Source organism: Maniola jurtina, chromosome 11 (assembly GCF_905333055.1).
Source record: "Maniola jurtina chromosome 11, ilManJurt1.1, whole genome shotgun sequence".
NCBI classification, from domain to species: Eukaryota; Metazoa; Arthropoda; class Insecta; order Lepidoptera; family Nymphalidae; genus Maniola; species Maniola jurtina.
Window position 1 is genome coordinate 14,385,352 of NC_060039.1, and position 13,192 is coordinate 14,398,543.

At 35.9% G+C, this 13,192-nt stretch overlaps 1 protein-coding gene across 1 annotated transcript; it reads right to left on the reverse strand.

Annotated features, from left to right (window-relative positions):
• Nucleotides 1-1,799: 1,799 nt before the first annotated feature.
• On the reverse strand, nucleotides 1,800-11,009 carry LOC123869865. The gene is made up of 8 exons (XM_045912942.1): nucleotides 10,940-11,009; nucleotides 10,385-10,477; nucleotides 9,293-9,343; nucleotides 8,647-8,706; nucleotides 7,586-7,802; nucleotides 6,850-6,989; nucleotides 3,753-3,881; nucleotides 1,800-2,347 (listed from the first exon to the last, which is right to left on the reverse strand). The coding sequence occupies exons 1-8, from the start codon at nucleotides 11,007-11,009 to the stop codon at nucleotides 2,205-2,207; spliced, it is 903 nt and encodes a 300-aa protein (XP_045768898.1). The 3' UTR covers nucleotides 1,800-2,204.
• Nucleotides 11,010-13,192: the final 2,183 nt, after the last annotated feature.

Genomic DNA, 13,192 nt, shown 5'->3' on the forward strand with positions numbered 1-13,192 from the left:
TGATTATGAGTAGTAAGTCAGTAGAGCAAAGACATGATTTGGGCTTCGATATAATGTGTGTTGACGCCCACCCGGCACAGTGGTAAGCGCTATGGTCTTATTAGGGAGGTCCCGGGTTCGATTCCCGGCAGGGGAAAAGTCCAAAAACCGTGAATTTGTGGTCACATTACATTAGTATTTTTAACTTTCAAGTATTAATTTCAAAGTATAAATTAGATTACTATAATATCAGTGGGGCTTAATATGGACCACATGAAAGGGCGTTACCCGTACTTTACATTCTAAAACAATTTTTTATTTATTTTTGTGTATTTGATTTACTTATCGCTGAAAATGTCAAAAATATACGACTGTAGTACGGAACCCTCGGTGCGCAACTGAATCACACTCGGTCGGTTTTTTAAGTTATACTTAAAGCTGAGAATTCCCTAATGATAAAATATGGTATACGTATACCTACTATAATATTACAAACTTTTCGTAAAAAGAAAGGAAAATGGGTCCCTACATCTTTCCCTAAAACAAAATTAAATTTCGGTCATCAAAAGACTTCCGAACAAATTTCAAAAGTTAATGAAGAAAATTGTAAAGTTGAATTTGATGACTCTCCCTTATACTGCGACGTGACCTAAATGTCTATGAAATAAGACGCGAAACTTAGTGCTAAGGCCATTTAGAAACACGATTTCTAAGATAACTTAGTTCTAAGATATTTTAATCTTTACTCTATTGAAGTTGAGGCTCTGTAGGTAATGATGAAAGATGTTTATTTTTGGCTTATGATTTACAATCTTATGGACTAATGTAATTTTAAAACTACATATTTTTAGAAAAATCTAAAACACTACAGACACAGATATTAGTTTCTAGAATATGTCTGCAAAATTTCATGGACTCTGGTTGCTTAATATTCAAATGAAATTGGAACTACGATTGTATGAAACTAGTGGCGGAGGGAGCCCTGTTAACTACCTAACCTATATAATTTTGCATCACCTTTCTTCCAATTCGATGTGCAGGCAACCTACTTCGGTAGGTATATGCATTTTCATGTTACAGCTAATATGAATTACGCTACGTTAAAACTGAGAATTCGTACATATTACACTACAATATAAAGAGAAAAAGTTTGGAAGTTTGGAAGTAGGAGGTAGTCTCTGGAACTAATGATCCGACTCTGAAAATTCTTTCAGTGATATATTAGCCATATTACCTATCCTCGAGTGCGAGTGTGAGGGTGAGATCTATATCTCATACATAAATCTGTCTCGTTTTAACTCAGACTTAAGCCTGAGCTAAGTCAAAGTGCGCTCTAATCACGCGGACGAAGTCACGGGTAAAGATCTCTTAAGGGGTCTTCCATATTATGTCGCGATTTTGTACCGCCTTGGCCGCAACTGTTTGAAGTCGTTTGTCTTCCTTGTGGGGGTCTGCGAATGCTGGGCTTTTCGGTGCGAGGTCGCCATTCCAGAGCCTTGCAAACTACAAGTACTCGTATGTGCCCCATTTATTTGGATTTCTGTGGCCCCGCCCATTGCCACGTCATTTTCGTAATACGTTGAGCTATGTTAGTACCATACAAATCGATTGATGTAAAAAAAATATATAAGTAAATAGGTAAATAATATAAACTTACGTTAGAACTTTATTTAAGGCTTTCAATTTACTCATTTAGGCCATTGATATATTTCAGCACTTATATTAACACCAATTAAAAGACCTTTTCTATTTCGAAAAAGAATAGAAGAGTTTTTTATACTGAGTTAGGCTTTCTTGGGACAATTTTAGTAAAGAAACCACCAATTTTATAGTCTTTTTATTTTCTTTCTTTCAAACATAATTTTGATGTATCCTTATTTGTTACAGTTAAGACAAGACGCTCCATTAAATACTCTAAACAAAGTATGTCTTTTGATTCTCATTTGAATATAAAGCATTCAAAGTGAAGAAAGTTTCGTAAGCATATTTAAGAGAATAAATAATACGTCTGTATCGATTTGCCACATGTCCCAATTATGTAGTTTTGAAAATACACGAGCTCAAAGATTTGTGGATTTCAATCAAAAATGTCCCAATTTTGTGCTTGTTTTTTTTTCGAGAAAGCTATCAGATAGCTACTAGTGGAAAAATTAAGTAGGTAAGTATTAAAACTGGATCAGCATATCCAGAGCTTCTTCACTATAACATCTTTACCTCTTTAGAGATTACAATAATTCAAGACCGAAATCACAAATAACTTTCTGAATAAAGACCGCTGCGTAGAATGTGCCTTCAGTTAAAAATAATTCTTGAAGGCCTGTTCTTATGTCCAGGTATAGCACCGGCAGAGTTGCTGGTACGGCGGGATCTGAAATGAAAACAAAGGTTAACATGGCTCTCTCCGTCACTTACTCCATACAATCGCAGTCCCAATTTCATTTAAATATTAAGCAACCAAAGTCGATGAAATTTTGCAGATATATTCTAGAAACTAATATGTAGCTTTAAAATTACAGGGGCTCAAAGATTTGTATGTGAATTTTTAAGACCGCGTAACTTTGAAACCGAATATTTTAACGGAAATCTGGAAAACCACAGGCATAGATATTAGTTCCCGGAATGTTTCTACAAAATTTCATTGATTAGTATTCCAATGAGAGACTAACTACGTTTGTATGGAGCGAGTGATGGAGAGACCCCTCTTAAAAGACCATCGCGCAATGGTAAAACGCGACGCGAGTACCTAGTTATTTTCAAAAATGCTATCTGTTTCACGCCGCTTCGCTGCCTTCTTCGAAATTGCCCCTTAGGGGTGAAAATAAATTAAAAAATCTTAGTGGTACTCTACGTTCATTTAATGTCTAAACAAGGTTCAAACAGATAATAGGACAAGTGTAAATTAAAAATTTTCAACACCCCCGACAAATCATTTTCAAATAAATAATTATGTATATCTAGGCAACGTCCATCTTGACAACTTGACATTTGTCAATTGACACTTGAATATTATGAACCTAAGGGTTATCTAACCTTCTTTTCTACAAGAAAACTAGAAAATATCTGATAACTTTTAAACGGCTGAACCAATTTTTTTGGATTATAGCTAAGAACACTCTCGATCAAGCCACCTTTCAAACAAAAAAAAACTAAATTAAAATCGGTTCATTCGTTTAGGCGCTACGATGCCACAGACAGATACACAGATACACAGACACACAGATACACACGTCAAACTTATAACACCCCTCTTTTTGGGTCGGGGGTTAAAAAGGAAACTGACTGACTGATTTATCAACGTACTGCTCAAACTAAGTCTATCGGCGGGAAGAAGTTAGTATAACGCTCTCTCTGTTACGTAGTCCCATACAAATGATAGAAATACTGTGCGTTGATAGATCAGTCAGTCAGTTAGGACAAGCCTTTTTATATTTTTTAAAGAATATTAGTCAACTTTATCATGATGACTAATACTCATTTTTCCCCTCGAACTATGAATTAGGGGTAAGTACAACCATGGGTAGGGTTTGAACCGGCGACCTTTTGGATTTCAGTCAACTCCTTTAACCGTTGAGCTATCGAGGCTCTGAATATGTACAGTCATGGCCGTAAGTCGTTTAGCACCTGAATGATCATATTCGCGTTGCACGGTTATGCACATGCGTTAGGTGTGTGGCGTGTTTATAGAAAAAGGTCATAGTTGCGACAGTTAGTTTCACGAATTGCTACTCGAATTCTGAGGCCAACCGTATAGATAGATAATAATATAAAATTACCTGAACTAACGAAGGCTTTTGGTCCCAAAGAGAACACAAGAGTCGGATCTTCTACGAAAGTTGTTGTTTCACTTTTGTCTAGCTGCAGCTCACTTATGTGTGGAATTATTGTCGTCGTAGTAAAAGACGCTGCAAAATTAAATAATTATTTATATATGGATCAATATATTTAAACTTAGGTATAATAGTAGTAATCGAAAATTCTATAAAATAAACTCAAATTTTTTAACTAAAAAACATATTAAATTAAAAATTAACATGAATTAAATTAAATCTAAAACTTCATCGAGACCAACGCAGCGAGGCATTGTACCAAAGAAGCTGGCAGCATCCCTTTGGATGGCCAAACTAATTCTTTGCCCAAGGTCTCGGGTCCCCGGTTGTCTCGATAACACTTCAATTAACACATTAATTAAACGGCGAAATGCAAGTAACTTTAGGTCCAGTTGCATGACTGGCGGTTAAAGACACGTTACGGTTACATTTTGACCAGCAAGAAAAAGTAAAGTGGGTTGCGCAAGGAAGTATTCATCAACCATGGTTAACGCATCAACCATGACTAAGGTTAACGGTAAAAGTGCCTATGTCAAAACTTAATAAACGCAGACTTGTGCTTTGACGTTTGATTATTGACATTAAAAGTAAGTAATCATGCTGTCACATTAACTGTTTCATTTGACCTACAATCATGAAATTTGGCAGTTGTCAAAGTACAAGTTAAGCGTCGGCCACACAGGCCGTGTATGCCGACGCATACGCGGCCTGTGTGGCCGGCGATGCGTAAGCCTGAATTTGTGGTTACGTCACAAAAAAATAAAGATTTGCGTTCCCGACCAAAGGATAATTATTAAATCACATCAAGATGGCTCTGTTCCTCATTATTTTTTAAAATTTTACTATGCTGGTTTGAGATTTCTTGTACGATGGTGCAGAACACTTCGTGTGAAAATAAACTTTACAAAGATACTTACAATAACTACTCTAAAATTTTAAAAAAATGTATTTATGTCGCTCAAAAACTAACAAATGCTAAAAGAATTTCGAAAAGTAAAAATAAGTGCAAAACTTCTTGGAATATAGTAAAAAATGAGACATATAATACAAAAATTGATAATGATATTATAAAATATATTAAATATGAGAATTCTACAGTTGACGATCCAGAGAAGATGGCACATATTTTTAATGACTATTTTATCAAATTGACTAATAAAAACACTGACTTATCGAATGATTTTAAAATTAACAATTCAAATAATATGTTGCATTCTATGTATTTAAAACCAGTCACGGATTGTGAAATTGCAAAAGTAATAATGTCGCTTAACAATACTGCTTCAGTGGGTTTTGATGAAATAGGTACTAAAGTAATTAAAGCTACCACAAAGCATATAGCCCCAGTGCTTACACATTTAATTAATCTGTCCTTTGAGACCGGTACATTCCCAGAAACTTTAAAACGATCTATTATTAAACCACTTTATAAAAAGGGGGACCGTAATGACATTGCCAATTATCGGCCTATAACACTCATCCCCATATTTTCAAAAATCTTTGAAAAGTGCATGCTTATTCGACTACTGGAATATTGCCAGAAATATGACATTATAGAAAAAGAACAGTTCGGGTTTCAAAAAGATAAATCTACAACACTAGCTATTTTCACTCTACTGGAAGTTGTTCTTCGTAATACGGACTCAAAAAAAACTACCACGGGACTATTCCTAGACCTTTCTAAGGCATTTGACTTCGTAAGACACGATATTCTACTTAGTAAATTGGAAACCATAGGCATAAGAGGTCCAGTGTTAAAATGGTTCTCTTCGTATTTGCAAGATCGCTATCAAGCAGTCATGCTTGACAGTAAAATTTGTAATGAAGTAAGATCAATTCAATCCGAATACAGAATTAACAAATATGGTGTTCCCCAAGGCAGTATTCTTGGACCAATACTGTTTATTCTATATATAAATGACATAACAAAAGTGACTGATCACAAATGTGTTTTATTTGCTGATGATATTTCTATAATTATGACAGCAAATAATAATAACAAAACAATACATGAATCGGACATTAATAACACCCTACAAAATATTTTAAAATGGCTTGACATGAATAATTTACAAATTAATTTAAATAAAACTAATTATATGCAATTTTATGATAAGAATCCTGCCACCCTCAATATTGTATACAAGAACCAAAAAATCTATCCAACTTCCGAAATAAAATTTTTAGGAATTTACGTAGATTTTAAATTGACATGGAAGTCTCACATAGATATAATATGTGGAAAAATAAATAGATTTTGTTACGTATTAAGACGTCTTAAACATGTAGTAGACTTTAAAACAGTACTTGCGGTGTATCATGCGTACGTTGAATCAATTCTTAGGTATGGCGTGATTTTTTGGGGAAATGGCACTGACGTGAATAGAGCCTTCATCGCCCAAAAAAAATGTATACGTGCTATGTGCGGTGCTGCACCTCTGGACAGTTGCAGACCATTATTTAAAAAATTAAAATTACTACCGTTTCCCTGTTTATACATATTTGAAATCTGTTGCTTCGTTAAAAAACACAAGGCATTATTTACAATTGCAAGCAATACATATTATGATCATGCCCGTAGCAATAGAAATTCTGACCGTTTAGTTTTGAATTATATACCTAGGACTAAGTATTTTGTAAAAAATTGTGTCATGTTATGTATTAAAATATTTAATAAAATCCCGAATAATATCAAATTGTTACCTTTAAGTAGATTCAAAACTGAACTATTTAAATGGCTTAATATGCACAATTTTTATGAGCTCAAAGAATTTTTTGACTTAAAATTGAGTAGATAATATTATTATGGACTTTGAGTGACGGTAACTTGTAATGATTCATGTATGTACGTAATTTGCACGCCATTTCCATGGCAAATGTGGTGATACCAATATAAAATTGTAATTACTATTTAACCCGCATTTAAGCAAATAAAATGTTTTGATTTGATTTTGATTTGATTTGATTTGTGCAAGCCCGACTCGCACTTGGCCGATATTTTTTTATTTGTACGCGGATAGTATAGAATGTCGTAATGGCTTACGGAAATTGAGGAATATGAAGTCCTTGTTAACAACTGGCAGCTTGGCTTTACGATGGAACCTATAGTATGCCTCTTTGGAGTAAAACGTCACATTTCTGAACTCTACACTGATCAACAGGTTGTCTGTCTCTTTGTCGATGCTGTAAATTGTAACAAGTGTAAGTAAATTAAAAATTTATAACACCCCCAACAAGTTCAGGTTACAATAACTAGAAAAGAGCTGATAACTTTCAAACGGCTGAACCGGTTTTATTAGATTATAGCTAAGAACATTCTCGATCAAACCACCTTTCAAACAAAAAAACTAAATTAAAATTGGTTCATTAGTTTAGGCGCTACGGTGCCACAGACAAATACACAGATAGATACACACGTCAAACTTTTTGACCCCCCTTTTTGGGTCGGGGGTTAAAAAACCAGTTGAATCCGTATCAATGTTGTAAAATATAGAAATAGAACGGTATTTAATTCAAATAAACATCTAAAATATATAAGCCTCTGAGTTGCATGGAATTTTAATGAATCTAAAAAAAACTGGATGCGTGTCTGTGACGCATAACTGTTCCTAAAAGGGAATCGCCTCAGCGTAACACTGTAGTAGTGTAAGTGAATACACTACCTCAGCCCTGTTTTCCAGGCAACCCCTGAAAAGCAACCCCTTTTACAAGTTCTTTTAAATCATCAATTGCAACTATCCATACAGAGAAATGAGAGAGAATAAAACTATGTTACTTACAAAAACTCCACAATTTTGCCATTTAAACCTGAATATAGCACATCAGTGGCAGTCAGGGTCAGGTTAATTCGGGGGAAATAAGTGGTAGAGACCTTTCTGTGCAAAGGCTCTGGTACAGGCCCGTGCGCCTCCTCGCATTTGCTGTGGTGGAGGAAGAAATGTCTGATGCAGGAGACATCGTTCACTCGACACGGCCTTTCAATGTCCATTTCTTCATCTTTGGACAAATAAATACAATCACATCACACTTCACACTAATATTATAAAGGCGAAAGTTTGTATGTGTGTGTGTGTGTGTGCGTGTGTGTGTGTGTGTATGTTTGTTACTCCTTCACGCAAAAACTACTGGACGGATTTGGCTGAAATTTGGAATGGAGATAGATAATATCCTGGATTAGCACATAGGCTACTTTTTATTCCGGAAAATCAAAGAGTTCCCACGGGATTTCGAAAAACCTAAACCACGCGGGCGAAGTCGCGGGCATCGGCTAGTGATTCATATAAACATACTGTTTAGTATTTTCACATTGCTAAACTTTTTTTATCTACCCAATCATATTTACTCTGTGTCAGTATCATATGTCTGGTGCCTTCGCACGAGTGGATTTAGGAGACACGAAGATCCCTAAAGGTGCCCACGTACTTGAACTGTACTGCAGCTGAACTGCGCGTCGCGTCAGCACCCCGCACGATATTCTCTCCAGCCGCGACGCGCGTACGTCACTGCCGCGCGGCGCGGCTGGAGAGAATATCGTGCGGGGCGCTGACGCGACGCGCAGTTCAGCTGCAGTTCAGTTCGAGTGCGTGGGCACCTTAATACATATAGTACGCGACAGGTCGAGATGGCAATCGGGGTGGGGACGCCCCGCACACCCGCACAGCACAGACCTGTCACGTACTATGTGTAGTTAACATTTACTATAATTACTTCCTGTAAGCAAAACTGACAGTGATCGTGAAGCAAAAATTAGTAGGTTTTACCACCAGGTCAAGTTTTTTTTTGAGATCGGTAAAAATTTATGCAAATTAAATATTTTTTAATAAAATTTAATTATACTCACTTATCTGTCCTATAATTCTTTGAGTACTTTGCAAATTACCCAGTGGTCCCAGAACGTTGGCTGCAAAAATATAATATTAATATTTAAATAGATAATATACAACGAGTATTTATACATCCATGCAGACAACATAATAATATATTCATTTTATTATGAACACGCGACTCACAGGGCGGACAAAAATGGTATTTGCTTTCTTATAGACCGGATCAGCATGTCACCGAGTCTTAGCGATTCCTACGCATCAATAAATAATTAATTATTCCTACACAATAATAATATTATATTATATCTAGCATCCTATTATAATAAGATGGGTCAGTTTAGTTAAAAATATCCAGCATTTAGTTATCACAAAAATAAAAAAACAAAAATAAAAAAATTCCCAGAGATTAGCTTTTATAGAATAGAATAGATTTTTATTCAAATAAACTTTTACAAGTGCTTTTGAATCGTCAAATAATTTACCACTGGTTCGGAATGCCGTTCCTACTTTCCCTGCTCATACTGTTGCGTACTGTATGTCTCATATTTTAGGTATATTGATTATTGACTCGTTTATAAATTAAACTGCCTAAATGAAACTTTTCAAATCCGAGCTGAATTAGCAAGTTAGGTTCAATTAAAAAATGTAAAATATCCTTACTACTTTGTCCTGCACTGGCTAAAGTATTCAATAAGTTTCCAAAGCCGGGAACTGAAAAAAAAAGAAAATTACAGTTAACGCTTGACCATCCGTTCTTCGGCCGTGGCTAGTTACCACCCTACCGGCAAAGCCGTGCCGCCAAGCGTTTTAGCGTTCCGGTACGATGCCGTGTAGAAGCCAAAGGGTTTAATAGAAACAGCCATGCCCCGTCCAGGTTAGCCGGCTTCCATCATCTTAGACTGCATCATCACTTACCACCAGGTAAGATTGCAGTCAAGAGCTAACTTGTATCTGAACTAAAAAAAAACCTTATCTCGACTCATCACCGGTCCACTACTGAGCACGGGTCTTTTACTCAGAATGAGAAGTTCGTGGACCACGCTGACCAAGTATGGATTAGCAGGATTCACACACCTTTAAAAACATTATGGAGAACTCTCCGGCATGCAGGTTTCCTCTCCATATTTTCCTTCACCATTATTAATACTGTCGCAAGAATCGTTAGGCGCATCCTTTGAGTCTCCTTCGTGTTTTGTTTTCAAACTACCAATCTTAAACGTATATTATATACTAGCTGTGCCCGCGACTTCGTTCGCGTGGAATAGCTCTCAGCGCGCTTTATATAGCCACGGACGCTCAGGCGCGAGGCGTGTAGTACGTACTCTGTACGTTAAAAATGTTCGCCGTGATTCTTTAAATTGATATAACTTTTTTATTTATGAACCGATTGACATGAAATAAACACTACTACAATATATTAGTGAAAACCGTATCTAAATCGAATAAGCCGTTTCTGATATTAGCGTGCACAAACACACAGACAAACAGACAAAAAAAAATTAATTACAATTTCGGATTCGGCATCGATATAATAACAACCCCTGCTACTTTTTTTTTATATATTTCCATTGTACAGACACCACTTTTCTACAATTTTATTATATGTATAGATAGTTCAAATACGAAAGTTTGTCTATCTGCCTGTCTGTCGGCTAGCTTTTCACGGCCCATCCGTTTTACAAATTTTGAAGTAATTTAGTACGAGGATTGCTATTATTTTTGTATTTACGATTATAATATCAATTAACTTACCATTTTGGATAGTGTTAGACGGGTTTGAAACTTGTCCCAATGGTAGTGATGGTAATGGTGCTGGAGGATTCGGAAGATTTACGGGAGGTAGATCTGAAAGTGAAGATTTAACCCATACTAATATCACAGAGTAAGGACTAGAATCCTCCATACTTTAGTATTGTAAATGCGAAAATGTGTCTGTCTGTTAGCTAGCTTTTCAAGGCCCAACGGTTCAACAGACTTTGATGAAAGGTACGGAGTTAGCTTACATCCCGGGGACAGACATAGGCTACTTTTTATGCTGGAAAATCAAACAGTCCCCACGGGATTCTTAAAGGCCCATCTGTTTAAATGATTTCTATGAAATTAGATAGGCTACTTTTTATCCCGGAAAATCTGAGGGTTCCCACGGGGTTTCTGAAAACCTAAATCCACGCGGACGAAGTCGCGGGCATCATCTAGGTTATTATAAATGTGAAAGTGTGTTTGTCTATCTGTCCGTGACATGTCCAGCAGTGGACGTCTATTCGTTATCGATGAAGATGATGATGATAGCATTCTTAAACACTCTACCTTTCGGCCCTTGAGCATTGCACTCCCACACAATCAGCACCAGCGCGAAACACGCAACTTTCGCGAACATCACGAATGAAATCCGTGAAACGATCTGACGAAATAATAATTTTTGCTACATATTTTATACTTTGCCCGTTTGTTTTTTTTTTGATTGACCGACATTAGTATGTATAACAATTATTACCTATACTTAAAAAGATACGAATATATTTTGTGTGAACAGGTTGTTCCAAAAACAAGCTTATTTTGCTACTAGCTCATTCCCGCGACTTCAACCGCGTGAACGACACAAATTTCAACCTCCTATATTTTTACCCTTAGGGGTTGAATTTTTTAAAACCCTTTCGGATGTCTACATCATAGTCTGTAGCTATCTGCACACCAAACAGCCAGATCCGTTCAGTAGTTTGAGCTGTGCGCTGATAGATCAGTTAATCAGTCATTTTTTCCTTTTAGATAGATATATGTTAGATATTTAGAGTAGCTTTTACTCGCGATTTCTACACTTACAGGTATTATGAAGAGTTAAAGTTTCTAAATGATGTAGAGTGTGATCTAATTAATAAATAATAGTCATCGATTAAGTGGATGGGCCGTGAAAAGCTAATAGACTACGGGCCCATGTTCAAAAATGGATGGGTCATATGAACCACCAGGTGACGTATACAGGACGATATAAGAGCATAAAATAATAAGATTCAGCACTATGCCGTCACTTGTAAGCTGTCCAACAGAGTGCTGGTGAGAATTCAAAAGTGCAGGTAGAGTGAGTACATTTTGGTCATATATTCTTGTAGGTACGGCATTTTTACCATCGATAGATCCATGAAAAATAATAAGAAAGCGCGCAGTGCCGTAAAAAAATGGTGCGCCACAAAGTCAGTAAATTTTTTGATTTTATGACAATTTCCAGGATAAATTTGGACATTTAATTCTGTACGGCATTAGTTTCATACTGTTTCAATACAGCCTCTAATCCATTATTCCGCAACGCCGTACAAAAATCATGCGACAAGGGGAAAAAATTGAGGGTAGCAACCCCCTCTCTTTCCGTGGTCCGGGGGGTGATTTGAAAAAGTACGGCTTTGGTTCCAAAACATTATCTAGCACTCAAAAGTACTATTAAAAATAATGCCGTCAAAAAATTAGTGTTCATTTGAATGTGTATCAATAATTATCTTAATCTCATGGTATACTTGATTTTTAAAGCTGTAAAATCATTTGACTCTGTACGGCAACTTTTTTTTTAACATGATAGTGTAAAAATCTTGTATCTTGTAAAAAAAAAAAAAAATACTATTGTTATATAGTATTGCCGTTCAAAAGAAACTGTTCTAAAAAAATATATAGAGAAATACAAAAACTGAAATTTTTCAAATTATTGCAAAAGTTTAAATATTCATAGATTAATAAAATATAGCAATTATCTACGCTTTTCCCTTGTTTTAAATAGTATTAAGATAAATAAATTAGGAAAAAATTATGCCGTACATTTTAATGCAGACCATATCTTTTAGGCTGATGAAAATGACGCTACCATTTTAAGGGTGTAGTACTTTATGGCCATCTGATACTGTACGGCATTAACATATTTTTGAAGAGAACAATTGATAATATGATAAAATCACTATGCCGTCTAACTGAAGTGAACGGGTGTGTATATAATATCCACATCCCCTACAAACCTTTGGACCAACGAAAATGTACGGCATGTAAAAAAATATTATATATGCATAAAACACTTTCAAAATAAATTAACTTTATGTTGTTTCAAATCATCCCCCGGACCACGGAAAGAGAGGGGGTTGCTACCCTCAATTTTTTCCCCTTGTCGCATGATTTTTGTACGGCGTTGCGGAATAATGGATTAGAGGCTGTATTGAAACAGTATGAAACTAATGCCGTACAGAATTAAATGACCAAATTTATCCTGGAAATTGTCAGAAAATCAAAAAATTTACTGACTTTGTGGCGCACCATTTTTTTACGGCACTGCGCGCTTTCTTAATATTTTTCATGGATCTATCAATGGTAAAAATGCCGTACAAGAATATATGACCAAAATGTACTCACTCTACCTGCACTTTTGAATTCTCACCAGCACTCTGTTGGACAGCTTACAAGTGACGGCATAGTGCTGAATCTTATTATTTTATGCTCTTATATCGTCCTGTATACGTCACCTGGTGGTTCATATGACCCATCCATTTTTGAACATGGGCCTGTAGTCTATAATAAGCAAAGTGACAG